Here is a 24,188-nt window from a genome sequence, read left to right on the forward strand (position 1 = left end):
AGCGCTTGTATGTTTTCTCTTTCCGGAATCTACGAGGTTTCAGGAGTAGATTTTTTGTACTTCTATTGGATCTCGAACCTCCTGATATAGACAACTTTTGAGCGAGGTAGTTGGGTGCATTGTGGTGCACGGCCGAGTGTGTCATAACTGCAATTTTTAGCTGTATTCTGGCTTCAAAAGGCAGCCATTTTAGAGACTTTAAGTCTGGGGATATATGCGAGTGTTTTCTTGAGCCAGTAATGAGTCTCGCGGCAGCGTTCAAGGAGGCTCTTAGGGGTGCTGTTGTGGATAGCGGGAGTCCGCTGAGGGCCACAATTCCGTAGTCTATTCGAGGGATGACTAAAGCTTGTACAGCAGTTTGGAAGTCTTCGGAAGGGAGGAAGGGTTTAATTTTCCTCAGTATGTTGATTTGGAAATTAGCTCCTTTTGTGGCTTTGCTAACGTGCTGCTGCATGTTGAGCTTGGCGTCGAGTGTGATGCCTAGGGATTTCGCTGAATCCACGATGGTAGGTTGGACATTGAGTGCTGTTAGGTTATTGAGCCAGGTTTGGGTGGTGGAAATTTTCGCCGGGGGTGAGATGAGTAGGAACTCAGTTTTCAGAGCATTTAGTTTGAGGTGATTATCGGCCAGCCAAGATTGAGTGTTAATGAGTGTGGAATTCAGATGTTTGATATCTTCCGGGGATTGTAGCTTTAGGTAAAGTTGTGTGTCGTCGGCGTACATATGGAATTGAACATTGGATGCTTGGAGCAAGGTGGCGAGCGGTTCCATGACGAGGTTGAACAGTGTGGGGGAGAGGGAGGATCCTTGTGGAACACCTAGATCTGCAGGCACAGGTGTAGATAGCACATTGTCGATCTTGAACTTCTGAGACCGGTTATGAAGGAAGGACGAAAACCATTTGAGAACAGTTCCCGATAGACCCATTCTAGTGCTTAGCAGCTCCAGCAAGTTCTCATGTTTGACCGTGTCAAATGCTGAAGAGAGGTCAAGAAGGATGAGGAGGCAAGACTCATTGCGATCAAGGATTTGGAGGGCGTCATCAATTATGTGTGTCATAGCTGTTTCCGTGCTATGTTTCGCTCGGAAGCCTGATTGATGAGGGTTGAGGAGGTCAAATTGGTCAATGTGTTTTGTTAGTTGGAGTTGGACACATTTCTCCAGCAGTTTGGCCATGGTGGGGATATTGGTGATGGGACGGTAATTGTTTAGATCAGACGGGTCAGCTGTAGGTTTCTTGAGTATAGGCGTGACTTGCCCCACCTTGAGGGAGTCTGGAATGAGACCTTGTTGAAGGGAGCTGTTGATGATTTTGGTCCAAAGAGGGAGGAGCAAGGGGATGAAGTCTTTTACAGCATTAGCAGGTAGGGGGTCTATGAGGTGATTAGAGGGCTTCAAAGTGCAGAGCAGTTTGTGTATTGCTTCTTCCGAGTAGGTGTCGAAGTACAGCCATGATGCCTTGTTTTTAGGTTGAGTGTTAGACATTCTGGTGTGGTTGGGGAATCGGCTTACATCCATGATGAGGTCATTTCTTATGTTGTCAGTCTTTAGTTTAAAGAAAGCAGAGAAGGCTTCACAGTGTGGGGTGTCGCTTGTTGTGCTGTTTGATTGTAAGGGTTGTGTCTTTGTTTGAGTCTTGATTAGTTCGAACAGCTTTCTTGGCCTGTTTTTTGCTTGGTCCAACTGGCGGCTAAAGAAGTCCGACTTTGTGCGCTTTATTTTCCTGAAGTAGGCATTTCTCTTGTTCTTAAGCGTTTTGAGATGCAGTGATGAAGGGTCAGATCTCCAGGTGCGCTCTGCCATTCGCATAGTACGCCTGTCGTCATTGAGTCTACCGTCATACCAGGGGTTAGAAATTTTGGTGGAGACTCTCTTCAGTTGCAATGGGGCAACTTCATTGACTATTGTATTCATAGAGTCAAGGTAGTGGTCGGTCAGTGATTGAACATCCGAGGCACCTGAAGGGGGAAGGAGGAGATTGCCGATGTGGGGAGGCAGGGTAGAGGGGTTAAGATTCTTCATGTCCCTTTTCCAGGTTTTGGATTTGGTTGGTTGAGCCGGGTTAGGTTTAACTTTTTCGTTGATAAAGAAGGTGATAATGTGGTGATCTGACCAGTCGCAGGGTTGGATCGCCTCCAGTTGGGTAGAGTCCTCTTTGGCGATGATGAGATCGAGTATCGAGCCTTTGTCGTGTGTTGGTCTATCGCATATTTGGGTGAGGTCAAGCGCATTAAGGAAAGTTTTGAGACTATTCACCACTGTGTCTTTCTGATCGTTCCAGTGGAGATTGAAGTCGCCCAGGTAGACTTGGGTGGTCTGCCGACCGGCATTGGATGTGATCATGTCCATGAGTTGTTGGGTGAATATGAGGTTGTCACCAGGCGGGTGATAGATGAGATGTAAAGCACAAACTTGTTTGCCCTCACTGGTGATGTCGAGGCAGAGGAGTTCACAGGAGGTAGGGGAGGGGGAGGTGGCTTTAGTAACGGAGAGGTTGCTCCTAAAAATGCATGCAATTCCCCCGCCTGTCTTGCCAGGCCTGTCCAGTCTAATGATGTGATAGTTGGGGGGGACTAGTATGTCCATAATCGGGGTAGAGGCTTCAGTAAGCCACGTTTCAGTCAGAATGGCTAGGTCCAGATCCATTGCTGAGACGAGATCAGCGATGTCGGAGGAGTGTCTCTGGGCCGATCTGCAATTGAGTAGGATGCATTTGAGTTTGGGAGTGAGAAGGGTGGTCGAGCCTTCTAGTGTGAGGGGGACTTTTCTGAGGTTGTTAGGGACGGAACCTCTGTTGTTAAGGGTTGGGAGCCTCAGAGGATTTGTAAGAATTGTGGGTATGGGGATGTGTGTGTTGGATATGTGTTTTACCGGACCTGGGCCATAAGAGCGTAGGAGAGAGCAAAGGTCGCGGTCCGACAGTGAGTTGAGGACACGACGGGGGCGGTGGGAGTTATTGCGAATGGGGATAGTCGGCCAGCGCAGGGGTCGTTGGAGGCGAGGGTATGTAGGGAGGATGCGTCGTTTGTAGGGTAGTGGGATGGTGGGAAGGCGTTTTCCTGGTGGTGGAGACGGTGAGTAGGGTTAGGAACGCTTTTCTCCATTGGGCTCTGCGTGGGGTGTGGAAGATGATATCAGTATTCAGGGCTCCATTGCCCGGTGAGAAGTAGCTGTCGGCAAAGGGTGTTTCAGGGTGCGACCTCAAGAAGTTATGTTTAAAGCGTTTAGCGGCTTTTTTGGTGAGAGTGGAAGGGTAGTTGATTCTAAATGTGTGCTTACCGATGAGCTCCATGTTAGGATGGCTGTAATGTTGGGTGTAGGAGAAAGGACGACAATAAAAACTGTCAGCCGTTGGTTACAGGGCAAAGGAGTGACACTAGTGAGTGGCCAAAAGTAGCCAAAAATATAAGAGGTAGAAGTCGGAACAAACAGTTATGATGATCATAATTTGACAGAGGGCTGACACAAAAACCTTTGAAGAAAAAAACGTGTTTCCTCTTTCTCCTTTATGTGACTAATCTAATTATTTGCTGTGCCCCAATATAGTTTCTTCACAGCACCCCATTACTGTTTTGATGACACCAGCCATGTAGTTCTATACACACTCATATATTTACTTCTATTGACATGCTGATACTACCCTCTCTGTTTCCTCCTATTGTCCAGGTGTTTGCTGTGCTCACCAGAGCAGATGGAATAAAGAAATTCTCTCCTTTCCATACACAGATATCTCACACAGAAAAAATCTCTAGAACGAATCGCGACTTGAGTGTCCGACATTTTGTCTGCTTACCTTCACATTTTTGGGAAGTCTCGCTTTGCTTGTGGCCAGCGGGGCACTTGCACTCGTAGGAGCCAACGGTGTTGATGCAGTTCCCTCCCTGGCAGAGTCCAGGAATCGCCTGGCATTCATCCACATCTGAAAGGAGAAAACAAGAGATTGTGAATCAGAGCTGCGGCACCCCTGGTAGCCCTCGGCCAATGACTATCAACACAAGCAATGCAACGCGCGTATGTTCGAGGGTTGTATGATGATACAACGCATACCATCACAACGCTGTATATTACATCATGGTCTTGACAACGCAAGTCTTTACATCGACTTGTGCTGGAGGGCGCTGGACTTAGGAATACTGTGAATTACTATTCCAACTCCAGTCTACGTACAGTAGTGAAGGTGTTGGAATAGTAATCCACACTATTCCTTAGTCTAGAGCACCCTCCAGTGAAAGTCGATATAACGACTTGCGTTGTCAAAACCGTGATGTAACCATACCGCGTTGTAATGGTTTGGTGGTAAAGGATGTCTCCCATGTTCGAGAAGGGCCCTCAGGTTAAGAAATCTGAAAAATGTCATTACAACTGTGAAAAGGGCTATATAAATTATGGTAACATTACAAACAAAGGCAGGAGTCACCTACTCTGTTTCCCATAAAAAGAACTATGAGGTTGATGTGCAAAAACTTTTTTTCTCTGGGTGTAAAAGCTGCCAGTGGAAAATCAAAGTCCTTCGCAACTGCAATAGAGCATTTTGCAAGGTAAAGAATGTGTTTTTGATTTGTCAAGTTCACTTTGCCACTCACTGCGAATCAGAAGGTGAAAAGGAGACGAAGGAGAGATTACCCGGCTCCTTTCAATTCACAACGCAATAAATTACTCCTTAATGATTGACAGGGAGCCTACCTGTCCCAGCAGGTGGCACTGATATGCAGAGTAGAAGATGTAAAGCTAACACGCTACTGATCACAGTTGGGTATCAGGGGCAGCACGCTGTGGTCCAGTGGTCCGAACCTATGCACCTGACCATAGTGTACTGTATTTTACGAAGGACTTGGTTTGTACCAAGCAGAATCCTGAGGTCACTGCAACGACACTTCCTCCAATGCGCACTTTTCTAGCATGGCAACCTCCACCTTTCAGTGTGCCAGGCTCCACCTCTCAATGTGCCAACCTCGACCTCTCAGTGTGCCAACCTCCACCTCTTAGTGTGCCAACCTCCTCCTTCCTGTGTGCCTGACTCCACCTCTCAGTGTGCCAACCTCCACCTCCTTGGTTGCTAACCTCCACCTCTCAGTGTGCCAACCTCCACCTCTCAGTGTGCCAACCTCCACCACTTAGTGTGCTAACCTCCACCACTCAGTGTGCCAACCTCCACCTCTCAGTGTGCCAACCTCCACCTCTTAGTGTGCCAACCTCCTCCTTCCTGTGTGCCTGCCTCCACCTCTCAGTGTGCCAACTTCCATCTCTTAGTGTGCTAACCTCCACCTCTCAGTGTGCCAACCTCCACCTCTCAGTGTGCCAACCTCCACCTCTTAGTGTGCCAACCTCCTCCTTCCTGTGTGCCTGCCTCCACCTCTCAGTGTGCCAACCTCCACCTCTTAGTGTGCTAACCTCCACCTCTCAGTGTGCCAACCTCCACCTCTCAGTGTGCCAACCCCCACCTCTCAGTGTGCCAACCTCCACCTCTTAGTGTGCCAACCTCCTCCTTCCTTTGTGCCTGCCTCCACCTTCCTGTGTGTCAATATCCACCTCAGTGTGCTAACCTCCACCTTCCTGTGTGCCAACCTCCCCCTTCCTGTGTGCCAACCTCGAACTCTCAGTGTGCCATCTCCACCTCCCAGTGTGCCAACCTCCACCTTCCTGCGTGACAACCTACACCACTCTGTGTGCCAACCTCCACCTCTCAGTGTGCCAACCTCTACCTTCCTGTGTGCCCTCGGGGTGTCCAATTCTTTATGGGTGTTATCCATTATTGTTCTGCTTGCTAAGGCAACTGTCTTCTTGGTCATTCTGCTACCCAAGAGCCTGCGCTGCAGTGACGACTCCTCCGGGAATGTTGAACCTTTTGTGCCCTGCTCCCTAATTCATATTTAAGTTGTTTGTATTTAAATACCCCTGTGTGCGCAAGGCAAAATCTGCCTGAGGTTGATGGCATGCATGCATGTTTTGATATCCCACACCTCTTCCAGAGTGGATATCCCTGTTTGATAACAATTGCTCTTATCCTTGTCGTGGAAATATCCTAATAATGGTGCACTTGTATAGATTAAAATCATTTACACTATAACGCTTTATAATAACACAACAGAATTACTATTACAATAACAAAACCCAATGACAATATTACCCAAAAATTCAAGTACGACATGTAGCCAAATACATAAAGAAGTAAAAAAATTAACCACAGTGATAAAATACCAAAAAATGCAGCTGGAAGCACGATTCAATGGAACTAATTCTGCTAAATCAAAATCTAGCTTTCGGCTCTCAAACTTTATATGGGGGGTCTTAACACATAAATATAATGGCCCATTTCATTATTGATACTAGTGTTAAAACAATGGGTGGCAGTGTCACAAACTGTCCTCCACCAGACAACTACCCTCCAATCAGAATCCCTGATGATAGATCTTAGAAGTTTCCTCTGTAGGTCAATTAAGTCAGGACATAAGCAACTAATATAGTCAATTGATTAAGAGTTTCATTACATAAAAGAAACAGTTTATTAGTCTCTAGTTCCTTTGAGCAGGGATCTTCAAACTAAAGAATTGGTACGTAAAGAAGTCTAAAGCATAATAATTCTCTTTTTATGCAGTAAAACAAATTAGGATTTAAATGGGACTGCGGTTTTGGCAGAATGTGAGGTTTGGGTATAATCCAAATTTTGATATGTTAAGGCTAAGCCCAAGTGGTATTTTTTTTATGGGTGACGTCAAACAGTGGTCACGGCCAATCAAAGGCATTTTGGAAATAACATCCAATGGGGGTAGCTGATAATTCATTAGCACTGTGCATATACGATTGGCCCATAAATTCATAGCGACATGGTTGCCAAGGGTAATTTCTTTAGCAATAAATTATTTTAAAGTCTCGTAATCTGCACAGACGCAAATATAATTGGTCAATTCAACTTTTCAGAACAAAGCAGTCTTTTGTCGACAACTTTGCCACACAATGAAATTGCATGTCACACCTCCCACCAAAGAAGATGGCGTCCCATCCATTAACGATTATTGACTTAGAGTTTGTGCCACGCCACATAGAGAGGATGGCCAGAATTTAAAAAACAAAAACAGTGACACCACACAAACACAGAAGAAGGTCTACAATCCTATCGCCTGACTTAACTGATAGTACTCACCACCATGGAAAAAAACACTACAATGAGCCTTAAAAGGGAAACACATGCAGCTTTTACACTCAGTAGCATCTGTGTTGACTACATTGCTTTCTGCTTATGATCTCTTGTTTATTGTACAGAGGACCACATAAAAAGTTTCCTGCTGCTGTTCTCAGTTGACTCTTTCTCAAACTTTGAACATGTTTAAGTGCTCCAAAGTTTTCAGGCTGGGCATTTTGGCCAGGGCTCGCGTAAGGCCCACCTTAGCTACCAAGACTCCCAGGTTTGTGCGTGATGAGCTGCTACAGTCCAAGATTTGTTTTTTGGGAGTTATTCAGACTTGTAGTCCTACATTTATAGTGATTATCTTAACCTTGTTGTCCCTTTGATTGTAACCTTCGTGTTTGATGAGCATATTCGATTTGTTTGGGGTTGTTATCCCTTTGATGATTGTACTGCAACTTTTACCTTTCTCTCCCTCAAATTGTAAAGCGCTCTGATATCCTTCGGGATCATGTTCGCGCTATATAAAACTTTATAAATAAATAAACAAGACTAAAAGTCCCAACGACCTGGGAAAGTTTGCAGGGCTCCTCCTGGGGATTAAGGCCTGGCTGAGCCGATGTGGCACTTTGGCACCACCAGCCCAGCACGGCATTTTATTTTATTTATTATTATTTAATGCGATTTTATATAGCGCGAACTTTACCCGAAGGTGTCAGAGCGCTTTACATAAGAACCAGTTGCAAAACATAAGGACTTAGGATTACATGCGTTACACAAAAGATACAAACAGGAAAAAATGCAAATGTACAAGATGTAAAGTCACACAAAGAAGAGGCTTGTGATTATAGTTATCTCTATATACATAGGGAAGGGCTATGAATGGATATACTCTAAGAGTCACATAGGAATGGTAGATGGTACAAAGGTCTACTGCATATACTAGTGATTAGAGTTATCTCTATATATACAGGGAAGGGATACGAATGGATATACTCTAAGGGTCACATAGGAATGGTAGAGAGCACAGCGGTCTACTGCATATACTAGTGATTAGATGTGGCATGGATGTGTTACTCAGATCTACACGTGTGTAAACAGAAACGCCCTGCATTTCTCCCCTGCACCGCACACATGTCAAGGATAGCGAGCCTGCCCTGCTCTTTGCCAAGGAAAATAAACAGCTATCAGAGGGGGAAAGCTGCAGACACACAGTGTCACGTGGGAGGTCTCGCGCGCTCCGTGCTCTGATAGAAGACAAGCCAGTCCACGTGCAAACAAGGATGGCTGACGCGTTGCAACTTATCACTGCAAGGGGACACAGCCTTCTGCGGTGTCTTCCCACAGGCCCTCTCCCGCACAAGCCTCTGCTTTGTTAGCCCCCTTTCTTCAAGGCCCAGAAGTGCTATTACAGAGATGTGTAACAAAGAACCACTGTGCACCCGGCGCTGCAGCTGGAAGGGATACTGTTGCAATGGGCTGCGAGGCAGACGGGCCTGGTGGAAGTGAGGGCTCTGCTGCCAGGGAGACAGGAGCAGAGACGCCTGCCAGGGAGACGTGTGAGATTGTTTACAGGCCCTTGTTACAAATAGGAGTGTGCCTGCGAAAGGGTGACCCTGACTGAGGTGTGCAGGATAGCGCCTACTTGGAAGATACTGACTTCTAGGAGCTTGGGAGACGTTTTGTAATATTACTGTCTATTCAGAAGGTTCAAGATTTATAATAATAACATTAATCCATATTTGTAAAGCGCAAACATATCACCTATTAACCCCTCCCATTCTCAGCCACGGTGCTCGTGTGCTCATGACGAGCTGAGCTCCTCGTGGCCGTTAGAACGCTCACACGCGGGGCTAATTCCCCTGCTGGGCTGAGCGTTCTGAGGAAACGGGTGTGGCCGTGACGAGCTCAGCTCGTCATGAGCACACGAGCACCATGCCTCATGACGAGCTCAGCTCGTCACGAGCACCGGGGCGCTATGCGCGCCCCCCTGCCCCCCAGCACAGCGGGGCAATAACCCCCGCAACCAAGGGGTTAAGTTTTCAAGGCGCTGGGGGCCGTCGGGGAGATTAAGTGAGCTATTTGCCTAGAGTCACATGATGCTGAGCTGAGCTGCCACCAGCCGCAGCGATCGAACCATGATCCCCGTGCTCCAAAGTGAGCTTCTCTGGCCGCTGCGCCACACCTCTCCACTTACCTCTTTAAAGAAGACTGCATCATGGTGCAGTTAAGGCCGCAAACCAGCTACCGCTCCCATCACTTGTGGACTGTATGCTTGCCTTTGACTCCCCTACATAGCTCTTTGCTGCCTTTGGCTAGGATTGCGGTTTACAAATACCAAATACATACATACATTTGCATATTCATGGAGGTGTTATAACCAGAGCTAACCATAACCGCACTCTAATCTTTGCTTTTTTCGTTGGATATTCAATGAAAAAACAAAGTGTAAAGTGAAGTTGTGGTCAGCTGTAGATATAAGACCTTAATGTACATATTAAGAAACCCATTAATTTAATGAGAAAACCAAAGTTGAAGTGCACTTATGTGACAAAAACCTAAAAACCACTGAAATTTATCTGTTATAGCCTTTGTGGTTTTCAGTGAATTTCTGGGATTTGTGATCAGATAGCACATCCAATCGTTCCTTGTGCCCAACCTCTCCACCACCGGTGGACAACGCCTTTAGCGCAGCAGCCTATGGCTGCGCGCAGCAGGGATTGGTTACAGGGTCTGCCTGCGCGCCAATCCACCCTGGGCAGCCAACGAGTTGTAGGGCCTGGCCATCTGAAGCCAACCCAGCCTGGGTGGCAAACCCCTCTGTAAAAGGTCAAAGGCCTAACGTAGCAGGCGTTGGCCAAACACACCTGTATATTTTATGTTTATGTTTTTTTTTTATTTTATGTTTTATGTTTATATTTATGTTTTATGGTTTTTTCCAGAGTTTGTGAATCCTAAGACACCAGGGAGGTTGCTGGGACACAGTCGAGGTCTGAGCCTGGTGAATCTGGCACAAGATTTGCCAACCAGGAGATGAAACTAATTTTTCATATTACTTTTAATGCCAGGTGGACCCTTTCGGCCTCTGCACATTGGGGTGTCACAGCATGAATTAAAGTGAATCCTCCGTGGATTTGTGAATCTGTAAAGGATTGATGGATTCATGGCACAGTTAGCGCTAAAATGCAATCCAAGCCATTCTTCTAGCTTTGGGGACCTGAAATAGTCTGAACTGTCACACTTGTAGGAGTGTGATGATTAGTAGTTGTGTTGTTTCTATCATTGGCAGCATGGCAGAAGCAAAGTGAGGTGCAAGCTACAGCGGCTTCCTGACGAGAGCCCTGGCACTTTTTTAATTTATTTTTTTAACTAATTAAGCACTGATGGTGGGTGAAATTACCATACTTAGGAGGGAACAATGAGACATGGAATCAGTGAGATGCAGACAAGAGTATTGTTCCTCAAAAGAGGGGCTGACACCCAGGGCACAAGTCGTAAAAAAAGAAGTGGGGGGACGCTGTCACCGGAAGTGATGTCACAACAGGAAGTGACGTCACAAAAGGTTCCGAGCTCCTGGTCCCAGAGAGGCCAAAGAGTGAAGTCCAGCTGTTTGACAGGGGGGACGCCGTCCCCCTGGTAAAATAAGTGGGGGGACGCAGTCCACCCGCGTGGTACCCTGACTCGAGCCCTGCCGACACCAGGCATAGTACCAAGTCAATTGGGACGCTTGGTCTGCAACTTACCTTGACACGCTCCAGTGCGTATATTAGGAATGAACCCGCGGCGGCAGGGGTGGGGCTGAGCTGGACACATTTCACAGGGATGGCCCCATGCTCGGCCAATGGTAGCGCAACACAGAGTCTTGGTGCACACGATGCCGCTGAGTTGTCCCTGGCACATCTGGTTGTTGACTTGGCTGAAGCAAGGGCCTGTCCGGTAATCTAGGAAGTAAATAGAAAGATTGGCATGAAGATGACAAACATACATCAAATGAGGGGGTTTAGACAAAAAAATGCTAATATTATCGAATAATAAGACTAGTGCGGGCTAGCCCATTAGATGTTTGGAGACCAGACACATGGCTGAATCTGTTCCGTCACACCTGGATATTCAGATGAATGGCTTGCCAAGGAAATCAATAATTACTTACCTGTAACAATAGTTTAATTCTGGAAGGAAATAATTACTTACCTGTAGCAATAGTTTGTCATAAAAGGAAATAATAAATTACCTGTAACAATTATTTTGATATGAAAGAAAGTCATTACTTACCTGTAACAATAGTTTTGGAATAGTTTTGCAACCTCAGTCTATTCTAGAGTTCAGCAGGAAGGATAAACAGAATTAAACAAGAGACCCACTTTTTATTTGAGGTCACCTACTTTTTCCTTTAATTGTGTTACTACTTTGGTTGCTACTTTGAAATTGATTGTAACATAAACTTATGTATTTAGACTCACTATTTGCCTATTAGAAACATTACTCTATTACGAAAAAACTTTTGAAGAAGAATATTATCTTGTCTTTTTCCTTGATTTTGCACAGCAATACCTTCATAATTCTTATTGATTTAATTCATATGTGTTTGTTTCTGAAAATGAAACAACCATAGCAGGTGAGTTATTCCACCAGAGAACACAAATAAAAAGTGGGTCTCTTATTTAATTCTGTTTATTCTTCCTGCTAGAGCTATTCTCCTTTCTCACATGATTTGTGGTGTAGCCCAGGCTCTAGAGGGTTAGAAGGGCTCTCTCCTCCATCTTAATACAAATTTTAGACTTCATGGCGGAAAATAAATTCTCAAAATGGCAGACAAACAGTTGTGGGCTTCATGTCAATGTAATCAAGAGTCCAGTTGACTCTGCTAGTGAAACGCGTCCATAAAAATGTAATTCAGCCCTATATCTAATCTCCGGAGAGAAGAGATCACGTTTTGTGAGAAGCTATTAGACTTTCAACATAATTCTCACTATTTGTCCGGCCAAGCAGAGCTTGGTCTTGGCTATCCGAAGGACACAATTAAACTGTCTCCTTTGTTGCTATGGGTTTTAATCTGGATTAAGCCTTCAACCAGCCTCACTAGAAACATAATCAAAGGGTATATGAAAATGTATTTTTATGAAGACAATCTATGGATTAAATACATCAAAGAGATTTGTTAGAGACTGGGAAGGCCAGAACTTTTCATTATTCCTTGGATATTCAGCAATCTAGATAAATCATGGATTCTGAAAGCTTTTTTACACTATAAACAATTAAGTAAGGATCTGTACATAAATGTAAACCTTCTGTTAGATCTCACTACATATTAACAACTTCAAGCATATCGAGCCTTATATAGAGTGTGTATCTATTGTAAATGAAAGGACTCTATGACCATATTACCCTTTGACCATATTAAGTTATGTTTGGCAAGGGACTGGTTTGACCCACACTGTCTGTTAATCAGTCCAGGTTCTAGCACTTTGTTGCACTTGACGATGCACTTTGTGTTGCTCTGCGAATTCCATTGACGTCCAAGGAGTAAAAAGCTTGCCCCACTTTTTAAACGGTACAATTTTAATAGATGCAGACTAGCTATATTATTGATATCACTATTGGATAGTTTTATTATCTTACTACTCAATGGGTGTCTCTTAAAATTACAGAAAACGTGAATGAGATACACCTCAGGTCCATTCCTTTTTTGGTGAGTTTTATATTGTACTTTTTTTTAAAACTCATAATGATTGAGACGAACTTTGCTATATTGATGATTTAGGCTACCTCTCTGTTTGTTTGCCAGTCCTAATGCCAGGGTTGGTAGGATTGTTTTAACTGTACAATGTATTGGTTTCTATGTTTTTTTTTAACCAAACGAAACTGATGAATAAACTAGTCGAATAATGTTTTAATGTGAATCTATAATAGATTCACAATGAAAAAAATCTGCCATTGCACCATAGGCAAGTATATCTATGTTTTATTTTTTCTTTATTAACCAGCCTCCTTTGTTCCCTAGATCATGAATGTAGCCTAGGGCAACAACTCATATACACGTTTTTTTAGGAATTTTTGACATTTTTCAACTTTGCTAAGTTTTCTAAAATGCCCGATCCTGACTTCCAACATCGATTTAATTAGAATGAAGTGAAAACTAACACTGTTGGTCATTGGATGACTCTAGAGCCTACTGGGGAGCTCTGAAACCCTCTCTCTGGTGCACCCCAGGAGGCCGAAAAGGGGGTCATTGCTGAAAATCTTTGAGAGTTGTCCATCTTTGTTTGTTTCATGTGAATCCGTCTTTAGTTCATATTGTCAAAAGTTGGACATAATGGCGCGTCCACGTTCTACATTCTCAAGCACTGAATGAGCACTCACAGGCAGCCCGATGGGCATCATTCAAAACTCTTCTCTGTAGTTAAAAGCACTTGGATGTGCATTCACAGGTGTCAAGATCTGCATTCACAAGAACTCAGATCCCCATTCACAAGAACGCAGATGTGCATTCACAAGAAAGCAGCTGTGCATTCACAAGAACTCAGATGTGCATTCACAAGAACGCAGATGTGTGTTCACAAGAACTGACGACCATTCACAAGAACTCAGACGTCCATTCACAAGAACAAAGAATTGCGTTCACAAGAACTCAGATGTGCATTCACAAAAACTCAGATGTGCATTCACAAGAACGCATATGTGCATTCACAAGAACGCATATGTGCATTCACAAAAACTCGGATGTGCATTCACAAGATGCAGATGTCTGTTCACAAGAACTCAGATGACCATTCATAAGAACTCAGATGTCCATTCACAAGAACACAGAAGTGCGTTCACAAGAACTCAGATGTGCATTCATAAGAAAGCAGATGTGCATTCACAAGAACACAGATGTGCATTCACAAGAATGCAGATGTCTGTTCACAAGAACTCAGATGTGCATTCACAAGAACTCAGATGTGCATTCACAAGAAAGCAGATGTGCGTTCACGAGAACACAGATCCCCATTCACAAGAATTCAGGCGACCATTCACAAGTACTCAGACGTACATTCACAAGAAAGCAGATGTGCATTCACAAGAACTCAGACGTGCATTCACAAGAAAGCAGCTGTGCATTCACAAGAACTCAGATGTGCATTCACAAGAACGCAGATGTGTGTTCACAAGAACTGACGACCATTCACAAGAACTCAGAGGTCCATTCACAAGAACACAGAATTGCGTTCACAAGAACTCAGATGTGCATTCACAAGAAAGCAGATGTGCGTTCACAAGAACTCAGATCCCCATTCACAAGAATTCAGGGGACCATTCACAAGTACTCAGACGTGCATTCACAAGAAAGCAGATGTGCATTCACAAGAACTCAGACGTGCATTCACAAGAAAGCAGATGTGCATTCACAAGAACTCAGATGTGCATTCACAAGAACGCAGATGTGCATTCACAAAAACTCAGATGTGCATTCACAAGAACGCAGATGTGCATTCACAAAAACTCGGATGTGCATTCACAAGAATGCAGATGTCTGTTCACAAGAACTCAGATGACCATTCATAAGAACTCAGATGTCCATTCACAAGAACACAGAAGTGCGTTCACAAGAACTCAAATGTGCATTCATAAGAAAGCAGATGTGCATTCACAAGAACACAGATGTGCATTCACAAGAATGCAGCTGTCTGTTCACAAGAACTCAGATGTGCATTCACAAGAACTCAGATATGCATTCACAAGAAAGCAGATGTGCGTTCACAAGAACTCAGATCCCCATTCACAAGAATTCAGGCGACCATTCACAAGTACTCAGACGTACATTCACAAGAAAGCAGATGTGCATTCACAAGAACTCAGACGTGCATTCACAAGAAAGCAGATGTGCATTCACAAGAACTCAGATGTGCATTCACAAGAACGCAGATGTGCATTCACAAAAACTCAGATGTGCATTCACAAGAACGCAGATGTGCATTCACAAAAACTTAGATGTGCATTCACAAGAATGCAGATGTCTGTTCACAAGAACTCAGATGACCATTCATAAGAACTCAGACGTCCATTCACAAGAACACAGAAGTGCGTTCACAAGAACTCAGATGTGCATTCATAAGAAAGCAGATGTGCATTCACAAGAACACAGATGTGCATTCACAAGAATGCAGATGTCTGTTCACAAGAACTCAGATGTGCATTCATAAGAACGCAGATGTGTGTTCACAAGAACTGACGACCATTCACAAGAACTCAGACGTCCATTCACAAGAACACAGAATTGCGTTCACAAGAACTCAGATGTGCATTCACAAGAAAGCAGATGTGCGTTCACAAGAACTCAGATCCCCATTCACAAGAATTCAGGCGACCATTCACAAGTACTCAGACGTGCATTCACAAGAAAGCAGATGTGCATTCACAAGAACTCAGACGTGCATTCACAAGAAAGCAGATGTGCATTCACAAGACCTCAGATGTGCATTCACAAGAACGCAGATGTGCATTCACAAAAACTCAGATGTGCATTCACAAGAACGCAGATGTGCATTCACAAAAACTCAGATGTGCATTCACAAGAATGCAGATGTCTGTTCACAAGAACTCAGATGACCATTCATAAGAACTCAGACGTCCATTAACAAGAACACAGAAGTGCGTTCACAAGAACTCAGATGTGCATTCATAAGAAAGCAGATGTGCATTCACAAGAACACAGATGTGCATTCACAAGAATGCAGATGTCTGTTCACAAGAACTCAGATGACCATTCATAAGAACTCGGATGTCCATTCACAAGAACACAGAAGTGCGTTCACAAGAACTCAGATGTGCGTTCACAAGAAAGCAGATGTGCATTCACAAGAACTCAGATGGCCATTCACGAGAATTCAAGCTACCATTCACAAGTACTCAGATGTGCATTCACAAAAACTCAGATGTGCATTCACAAGAACGCAGATGTACGTTCACAAGAACTCAGACGGCCATTCACAAGAACTTAGATGTGCATTCATAGGTGTCAAGATCTGCATTCACAGGAACGCAGATGTGCATTCACAGGAACGCTGATGTGCATTCACAAGAACGCAGATGTGCGTTCCCATGAACGCAGATGTGCATTCACAAGAATGCAGATGTGCGTTTACAAGAACTCAGACGACCATTCACAAGAACTCAGATGTGCATTCACAGGTGTCAAGATCTGCATTCATTAGAACGCAGATGTGTATTCACAAGAACGCAGATGTGTATACACAAGAACGCAGATGTGCGTTTACAAGAACTCAGACGACCATTCACAACTCAGATGTGCATTCACAGGTGTTCAGCTCTGCGTTCACAAGGCTCAATTATATCTACAGGCTTCACAAACACCCTATATGCTGGTCACAAAGAAAGTCTACAGTCTAAGAATTCAACCCTGCTTTCACAAACCTTCGGAATTAATACCCACCCAGATGGTCATTCACTAGTACGTGGGTATGCATTCGGAACTGCAAAGCTCTCCGTTCACAGGTGTGTAGGTGGATTATAATCACCTGCCTCTCTCACGCCTTTCTTGTTCTGCTCGGCCAAGCTTCTGCAGCCATGTGCCTAGATTTACTGAGGATTGTGCAGGCACTTGTGTGCCGATGCACAATTAACGCTGCATTTGAAGGCATTTTTAATGGTCAGTAAATTCGCGCAATGCTGTCGCTTTGCGCCATAAGAGCACCCATGCAAAGCCACTGTAAATAACTCAGGATGTTGGTGTGTCATTGTGGACCTGAGTTGAACTACTAGTGCCTTCATTATGAGCAGGGCCACTGGAATTATGCGGCAGGAGAGCAAAAAATAATGTGTCACGGTTGACTAAATTATGAGGCAAGAAAAGGCACCAGATTTGTGCAATTCTGTAACTGCCGCATTTTCCGCATAATTATGGATTTACTAAGTTGCATTCATCCCTCCATCAACTAACTTGAAAATTTCAACAACAAAACAATTTTAGCTAGTACAGATTAAAAGTTTCCTAAATAAACATGCCCACATAGACCTTTGTGGAGGACAGTCGGTTACGTTTTGGTTGCTGGTCGCCCGCCATATTACTGGTCAGACTGGTTCTAGTGCTGTGAAACCTTTGCTTAGAAAATATGAATGTGCATTAAAATGATAAGATAGATAAATGATACTACTATGGAAAGTGCAACATTATTCCTCACGTTTGCCTTTTATTGCTGTGTAGTCAGTTTGCGGCATAATTTGGTCGCCCTTTGCCACATAACTCCAGAAGCCCTGCTTGTAGATTCACTTCTACAATAAACCTACGACCTGTGTACCTACATGATATGTCTGCCTAGCTCCTGCTTCTCAAGGGAATATCTCCAATTTGAACAATAGGCTTTCACAAACGCTTGCCTCTGTATTCACAAGCGCGCACGAGTGCATTCACAAGCGCTGAGAAGTGCATTCACAAGCTCTCAGAAGTGCATTCACAAGCGCTCAGAAGTGCATTCACAGGCGCCGAGAAGTGCATTCACAAGCGCTCAGAAGTGCTTTCACAAGCGCCGAGAAGTGCATTCACAAGCGCTCAGAAGTGCTTTCACAAGCGCCGAGTAGTGCATTCACAAGCGCTCAGAAGTGCTTTCACAAGCGCCGAGAAGTGCATTCACAAGCTCTCAGAAGTGCATTCACAAGCGCTCAGAAGTGCTTTCACAAGCGCCGAGAAGTGCATTCACAAGCGCTCAGAAGTGCTTTCACAAGCGCCGAGAAGTGCATTCACAAGCGCTCAGAAGTGCATTCACAGGCGCTCAGAAGTGCATTCACAAGCGCTCAGAAGTGCATTCACAAGAGCTAACAGTCGGACTTCGGGGCTCCTTGCTTTTCAGCCTTCATTTGCCAAGGGATCACGCGGGTTGATCCCGGCTGAGGTTTTCAAAGACATTTCTTGCAGGCAGACTGTTTTCACAAGAGTTCACAGCAGGGCGAGAGAGGCCGTGTCTGGGTGGAGATTAATGCTATTAGCGTAACCACGGGGTGACCTCTCGGAGGGGGGCCGGGGAGGTGGGGAATGAAGGCACCTTTCTGCGGGCCGCACGGCATGTGGAAGAAAACAATGGCGTCTGTGAAGCTGCCCTTGAGATGTGTGCACCAGACCCCTTCCATCCGTGCATCATTATATGCACCAGTACTCGGGGTATGATGGGGACTTGTGCAGCCCCGCCCCCTGCAGGGGCATTTAAACCGGGCCTTTAAACTCTAGAAAGGGAACAGAAACTGACTGGGATGCGGCGTTCCCGGCTTGGACTGTGGCTGCTGGAGGCCGAGGGGGGCATTACTTGTGCGTGAAAAAAATGTGAACATCTGCTCGCAGCTTCACAGGCCCTCTGCGAGGAATGTACGCACATCTGGAAAGCAGAACCTCCGAGTTGAAAGGACACAGTAGATGGGGGTGGAGGCTGGGGGAGGGGGCAGGGAGGTGGGCATTCCAGTAATTCACCAGTTCACCCACTCTGCGCGGTGCGTTACCTACGAAGGTTGCCTATTAGCCCATTAGCTAATGACGTAATTAATGCTGACGTGCGAGCGATAACACGAGCAAACCAAATCTATATGCCAGCCCGTCTCAGGAGATGAACTTTCTCGGTAGACATAGCTACCACGTTTCCCGAATCTGTGAGTGAGGAACTGCTCCAGCCCAGATGTACCCACTGAATTCTGGGACTTGTAGTCCTGGATTTATGTTAAAATAACTCCCCGGATTCAAAGCAAAAACTGGACTGGAGCAGCTTGTAACGGATTGACCTGAGAAACTTTGCCGGGCTGGGTGGAGCTAGTGAGGTAGTCCATTCATATGCATTTTAGGTCCTAACTGTGCGGCCCCAGGCAAGGAAAGGGTTAAACTTGATTTAGTGATCATACATTATCATCGACACAAACAGTATGTACACGACGTGAGCTTGAACCCAAGACACACAGTCCCCAAGCCCAGACTGAAAAGCAGGTAAATGGTGGTTGTGTGCATTTATATAGCGCCTAGCTACAGTTTGTATGGTCTTGCAGCGCTTTTAGAATCTGGGTGGTGCCCATTAGGGTTCTGGTATTTTGACTGACCAGAGTGGAAAGAAGATGGTTACTTTTATCGGGCTCATTAGTAAGTATTTTACCATTCACCCTCGAGGTGTGTCTTGGCGCTATTGACCTACAACAGATGTTTATTGTTATCAGAGTGGGTGACCAAAACCAACACCTTTTACTACTACAGTAATCTGTGAGATTACAGGTAATAATAAAAAAACAATCAACTGCAGGTAACACAGTGTGATAGTAATCCTCTGACCAATGACTTCTGGATTTGACAAATGCCTTTACAATAAACCTAATCAGGCCTACAGTCTTTGACATCATTTTTCATAAAATACATATCACGCCAATAGCATTGGATATAAAATTTCCCAGTGAACCAATCAGGCATAGACCCTTCATATTTGACTCGTCATTACCACCAACTCAGGCCTAGTGCATTGAATTGAAGCTGCCCTACAAGGCAATTGTCATGAACACAATAACAAAATTGAGAAATGTATAAAAAATTACAGTTGGCAAAGCAAAATACTATCCCTCACTTTGTCAGGGCGGTAGCCAACACCACAATGCTGGCCAACAAAGGTAGTTTGGGAGAGTTAGAGTGGCAATATAAAAAGTAAAAGTTTTTTTTTGTGGCAATATAAAAACCTGCCTGTGTTAATATAGAGTAATAACAATACACCCATAAATGCCTATTGATTTTAACATATACCTTCCACAATAAATGCATCAGGGCTATAACCTTTATAGCAACTTTTGAAAACAATCAGATTACGTTTATAGCCTTGATCAATGGTTTGCCACCATAACCAACCAACTCAATCATGCTGTATTGAGCATAAGGCTTGCTGCAAGCATTCTTTTGCAGAGGAAGCACACAACTCCGACCCAATCAAATTCACTTCTCAAATGAACAAAAATATAAGCTCAGTCTAAGCCCCTTCCTCAAAAGAAATTCCGAGAACTCTTTTTCTGTTGATCACATGAGGTTCAGTAACAGCTGCACTACCAAGCCAGACCTAAAAATAGCTTAAGACAATGTTCTTCAAGGTGAGCGCATCTTAAGACTGCCCCCCACCGACCACTCTAACTAATCCAACCTTATCCATCTCCCTTTCCAAGCACCCACCACCGCACAGCCTACTAAGCTGACCAAATATTGGATGATGCTCAACCAGCCCAGTGTCGAATCCCCAACCACCATCATTTGACTTTTTTCAATTCTTTTCAGCAATGAGACTCCTCCTCTTGGGCAAAGTATTTTTACGTCTGTGAAACCTCGCCTAATATGCAAATTCTGCCTTGTACGAAGCATAGACTCTACTCGTTATGCAAGTCCAAAACACAGAAGAGGAAGTATCTACCATACCCGTAAAATACCTCTCCCAGGGGTAATGATAATTGCTAGCAGCAGTAAATTCCTTACCCCATAAGGCCACTTGTAATTGGGCCTAAGTCAGCAAAATTGATCTCAGGATTGGAAAAATTGATTTCAAGGCCACCTGGGAAGTGGGAGATATTGGGAGACTATTTGTTAACTATTCATCCCAGAATGCCTCCAAACAGGTGTGTCTTTTCCAAGATTCCTGAAACGGGTTCATGGTGTAAGTGAACATGTAAGAGGTGGTCAGGCGTACACAGGGAGGGATATCCATGGAGTGACTCTAAATAAGAGCATGCAAATGGCTTCAAGGCCAGACTGGGAAATCAGAAGGAGCAGCGGCAAAAATGTTCAAACCAGGCCAGCTCCAGCCGTCCATTCGTGCTATCTCCCTCTTTCAATCCATCCATTCTGTCTCTCTCCTTCTTTCCTCTCGATCTTCACTTGTTCTGATGACTTGCTTTGTACCGTCCTCGTCCCTCCATCTTTTACTGTCTTTCTTGAACCCTCCCAGTGCCAACTACAATTAACCTCAGGCATTGGGGAAAGTGACAGGGGCATCATCAGAGGCCCTGGGCTTTCAAAACTAACTTCTAAATCAGGACCGGACTGGCCGTACCGGGCACCGGGCATTTTCCCAGAGGGCCGGAAGACTGGTGGCTGTTTTTGGAGTGGTCGGGCCGTCTTTGTTGCTGAGGGCTGGTTTTGCAGCGCAATGCTGCAATATCGCCCCCCTGTAACAAAAGCAGCAGCAGTGCTTCTCTCTAGCACCGACCCCCCCCACCCCCCACCCCCCCTTGGGCCCGGTCCAACTGAATTGCCAAGGTTTGTTTGGGTTCCCAAACCAGCCCTGATCCAAGGACCCCACCAGGGAACTGCTAAGTGGAATAAACGACCTGCCTGGCCCAGAATGGCTTTCAATTTTAAGTTCACGCTTGTGAAGCTCCAGGAGCCTGGGGGTTGATGTAAAAAGGTGTTTTGAGGTTACAAAGCCTGTGATACACATAATAACAGGGCCTGCTACTGCAAAATCAGTTTTTCCTATAAACAAAGCCCTCTTACAAGCTGGATAAGTCTTTCTGAACTATAACTCTGTCCGAATTGCAAACAAGAGTAGACATGAAAGGGACGTCCGCCTCCTATCTCTGATTCAGAGAGTAATGTATCAATGGTTTGTGACCTCAATTGTGATTGCAAATCACTTATCTGATATTGACACATCAAAGGAGGGGCTGCTGATTCACAAAGGGAAAGTTGTCACCACAGGACAGCACGTGGCCCAGGAGGCGCAGGCAAAAGTCCAGGTCGAGTCTTGTTTTTTGCCAGCACCTAGCTTTTGTGCCCATTTCAGGATCTGAGGGATCAAACTTCCCTTTAAGGCAAGAAAACATAAAAAAATTATTTTTCGGACAGTCTTGGTAACTGACAGTCCGAACCAATCTGGACTGCCACCCGGGCGCTACCATCATTATTATTATTATTATTATTATTTATTAATCTTATAAAGCGCGACAGCTACCCGTGAGGGTTTCCCGGCGCTAATTGACAGTGAACAGCATAATTGATCCTGAAGAAAAAAGCACATTATTAGGCAAAAAACCAGGTCTTTAAGGCTTTACGGAAGCGAAGATGGCACTGCTCCATCCGTAGGTCCAGGGGAAGAGAATTCCAGAGTTTGGGTCCCAGTACAGCAAAGGAACGACCACCTACTCTTGAAAGCCTGAACTTAGGCACGCAAAACAGGTGTTGGGAAGAAGATCGAAGAGAGCGTGTGGGTATGTAAGGTTTGACGAGTGATTGAAGATAGCTGGGAGCGGCTTCAATCTTAATCTTATGCATAAAGCATAGTGCCTTAAATTTTACCCGGTTGTCAAGATTAAGCCAATGAAGTTGCTTGATACGTTCCGTGATTGGATCATATTTCCGGCATCCACATAGAAGCCGAGCAGCGGCATTCTGGACTAGTTGGAGGCGATGCATGACTGCCCTGGTAGCCCCCAGATAGAGCACATTGCTGTAGTCCAATCTTGAGGTCACGAGGGCCGTCACAACTGATCTTTGGGTGTCGGATGGCAAAAACCAGAAGATTTTCCTCAGCCATCTAAGGATAGTAAAACAAGTGGCTGTGACTTTATTGACCTGGTCTTTCATCGATAGATCCCTATCGATAAGAACCCCTAGATTTCTTGCTCGTTCCGATGGAATGGGTAAGTCGCCCATGGTAGGCGGCCAGTGTCTTGAACTCCAAAGGTCAGGCTTGTTACCAAAGACGAGAACCTCCGTTTTATCAGCAGAAAAAATGTCTCTACGCTGATTCAAGACAACAGCAGTCAACGTGCTCAAGATCAAACATCTAAAAAGGTGCAACCTAACCAATAGTTTTAATTATTCAAATAGTTAATAATAATGTCATTTAGTTGTGGAAGCCCTCCATTACTACAGCTATGGAAAAGTAACATTTCGAGTTTGGACAAAGAAGATCAGAGACTGTCAGACAGACAGGCAAACACAAAGATAATAGCTGGTAAAGTTTTGAGGAAGAGTTTTCTAAGTTCTAGGGGGGGCCTAATTTGCGTAATTCTGTGCAGAGGAATTACTGAAGTATTCCGCGAGATTACGCTTGAATTACGCAAGAAGAGTGATTCGACTTTTAGCTCCATTTCTTAGCACAAACAAGCCCCCTCACATCCAAAATAGACACAAGGATGCATTTTGCACTTAGGAATAGCACTAAATGCAACAGAATACGAAGAGCGAGTGTGAGCAGCCGCTCATGCTAGCTAAATGTGCTCTTGTTGTAGGATTTTTCCCTACTTACTATCAGCAATTAGCGCTATTTTCTTATCGCAAAATGCACCCTCACGTCTAAAATGGACACAAGAATGCAGTTTGCACTAAGAAACAGTGCTACTTGCAGAAGAACATGACTAGCGAGCGTGAGCGTCCACTTGCGCTCGCTAAATGTGCTCTTGCAGTGTTCCCCCTCCCAAATTTCTCTTAATTATGCAAGTAATTGCATAATTATCAGTATTCATTGTCAAAGAGCAACGCAGAATTACCGAAATTACTCCAATTAATTCAGGATAATCAAAATTCTGCCCAGGCCAACTATATTCCCCATCACTACAGGTATCGTTGAATTCAGGGGGGGCCTTTTCTATGAGAAATGGTTACGTTTCATTGAAACTTCGACCCAACTCTGACGTCAATGGACTGGGCCTGTTGCCCAGCAACTTCAGCAGTTTTTGGGATGGCGGGTAAGCGAGACGGGATTTTTGCCAACTCCATTAACCGTTGGCTTTAAAATAATATTTTAAGAAATGTGTTGCTAGTTACGTGCATACCTTTGCCCTGTCATCATAATGACTGTTTACAGTGCGTGCTAATTGCAAAAAATGCCATTTCGACTAATAGAGGCCCCCAACGGATCCTGTTGTCTCCTTTTCGGCACTGGCGTTGGACAGGTCTCCGAGGTAGGCCTGTGTTTTTTAAGAGACGGATTTCAATTAAGCTGGCTTCTCGCCCGGTCCCATCTGGCGGTACTTTTAATAGGACACAGTCTGACTTTTTTAATGAGGCCCCAATCAGACGTTATTAATGTTATGGGCACACTTACGAGGAGCCTGGAGCTCTGGTAT

The 24,188-nt window shown here is 44.7% G+C and overlaps 1 protein-coding gene across 1 annotated transcript in view; it reads right to left on the reverse strand.

Annotated features, from left to right (window-relative positions):
- The window catches only part of LOC144798870 (fibrillin-2-like), a 270,888-nt gene that overhangs the window by 138,449 nt on the left and 108,251 nt on the right, over window positions 1-24,188 (reverse strand). The window contains exons 7-8 of the mRNA XM_078669959.1: window positions 10,868-11,065; window positions 3,795-3,920 (exon numbers count right to left, since the gene is read on the reverse strand). Coding sequence (XP_078526085.1) covers window positions 3,795-3,920; window positions 10,868-11,065 — 324 coding nt within the window. The remainder of the gene's footprint in view (window positions 1-3,794; window positions 3,921-10,867; window positions 11,066-24,188) is intronic.

The sequence above is a fragment of the Lissotriton helveticus genome, chromosome 12, assembly GCF_964261635.1.
Source record: "Lissotriton helveticus chromosome 12, aLisHel1.1, whole genome shotgun sequence".
NCBI lineage: Eukaryota > Metazoa > Chordata > Amphibia > Caudata > Salamandridae > Lissotriton > Lissotriton helveticus.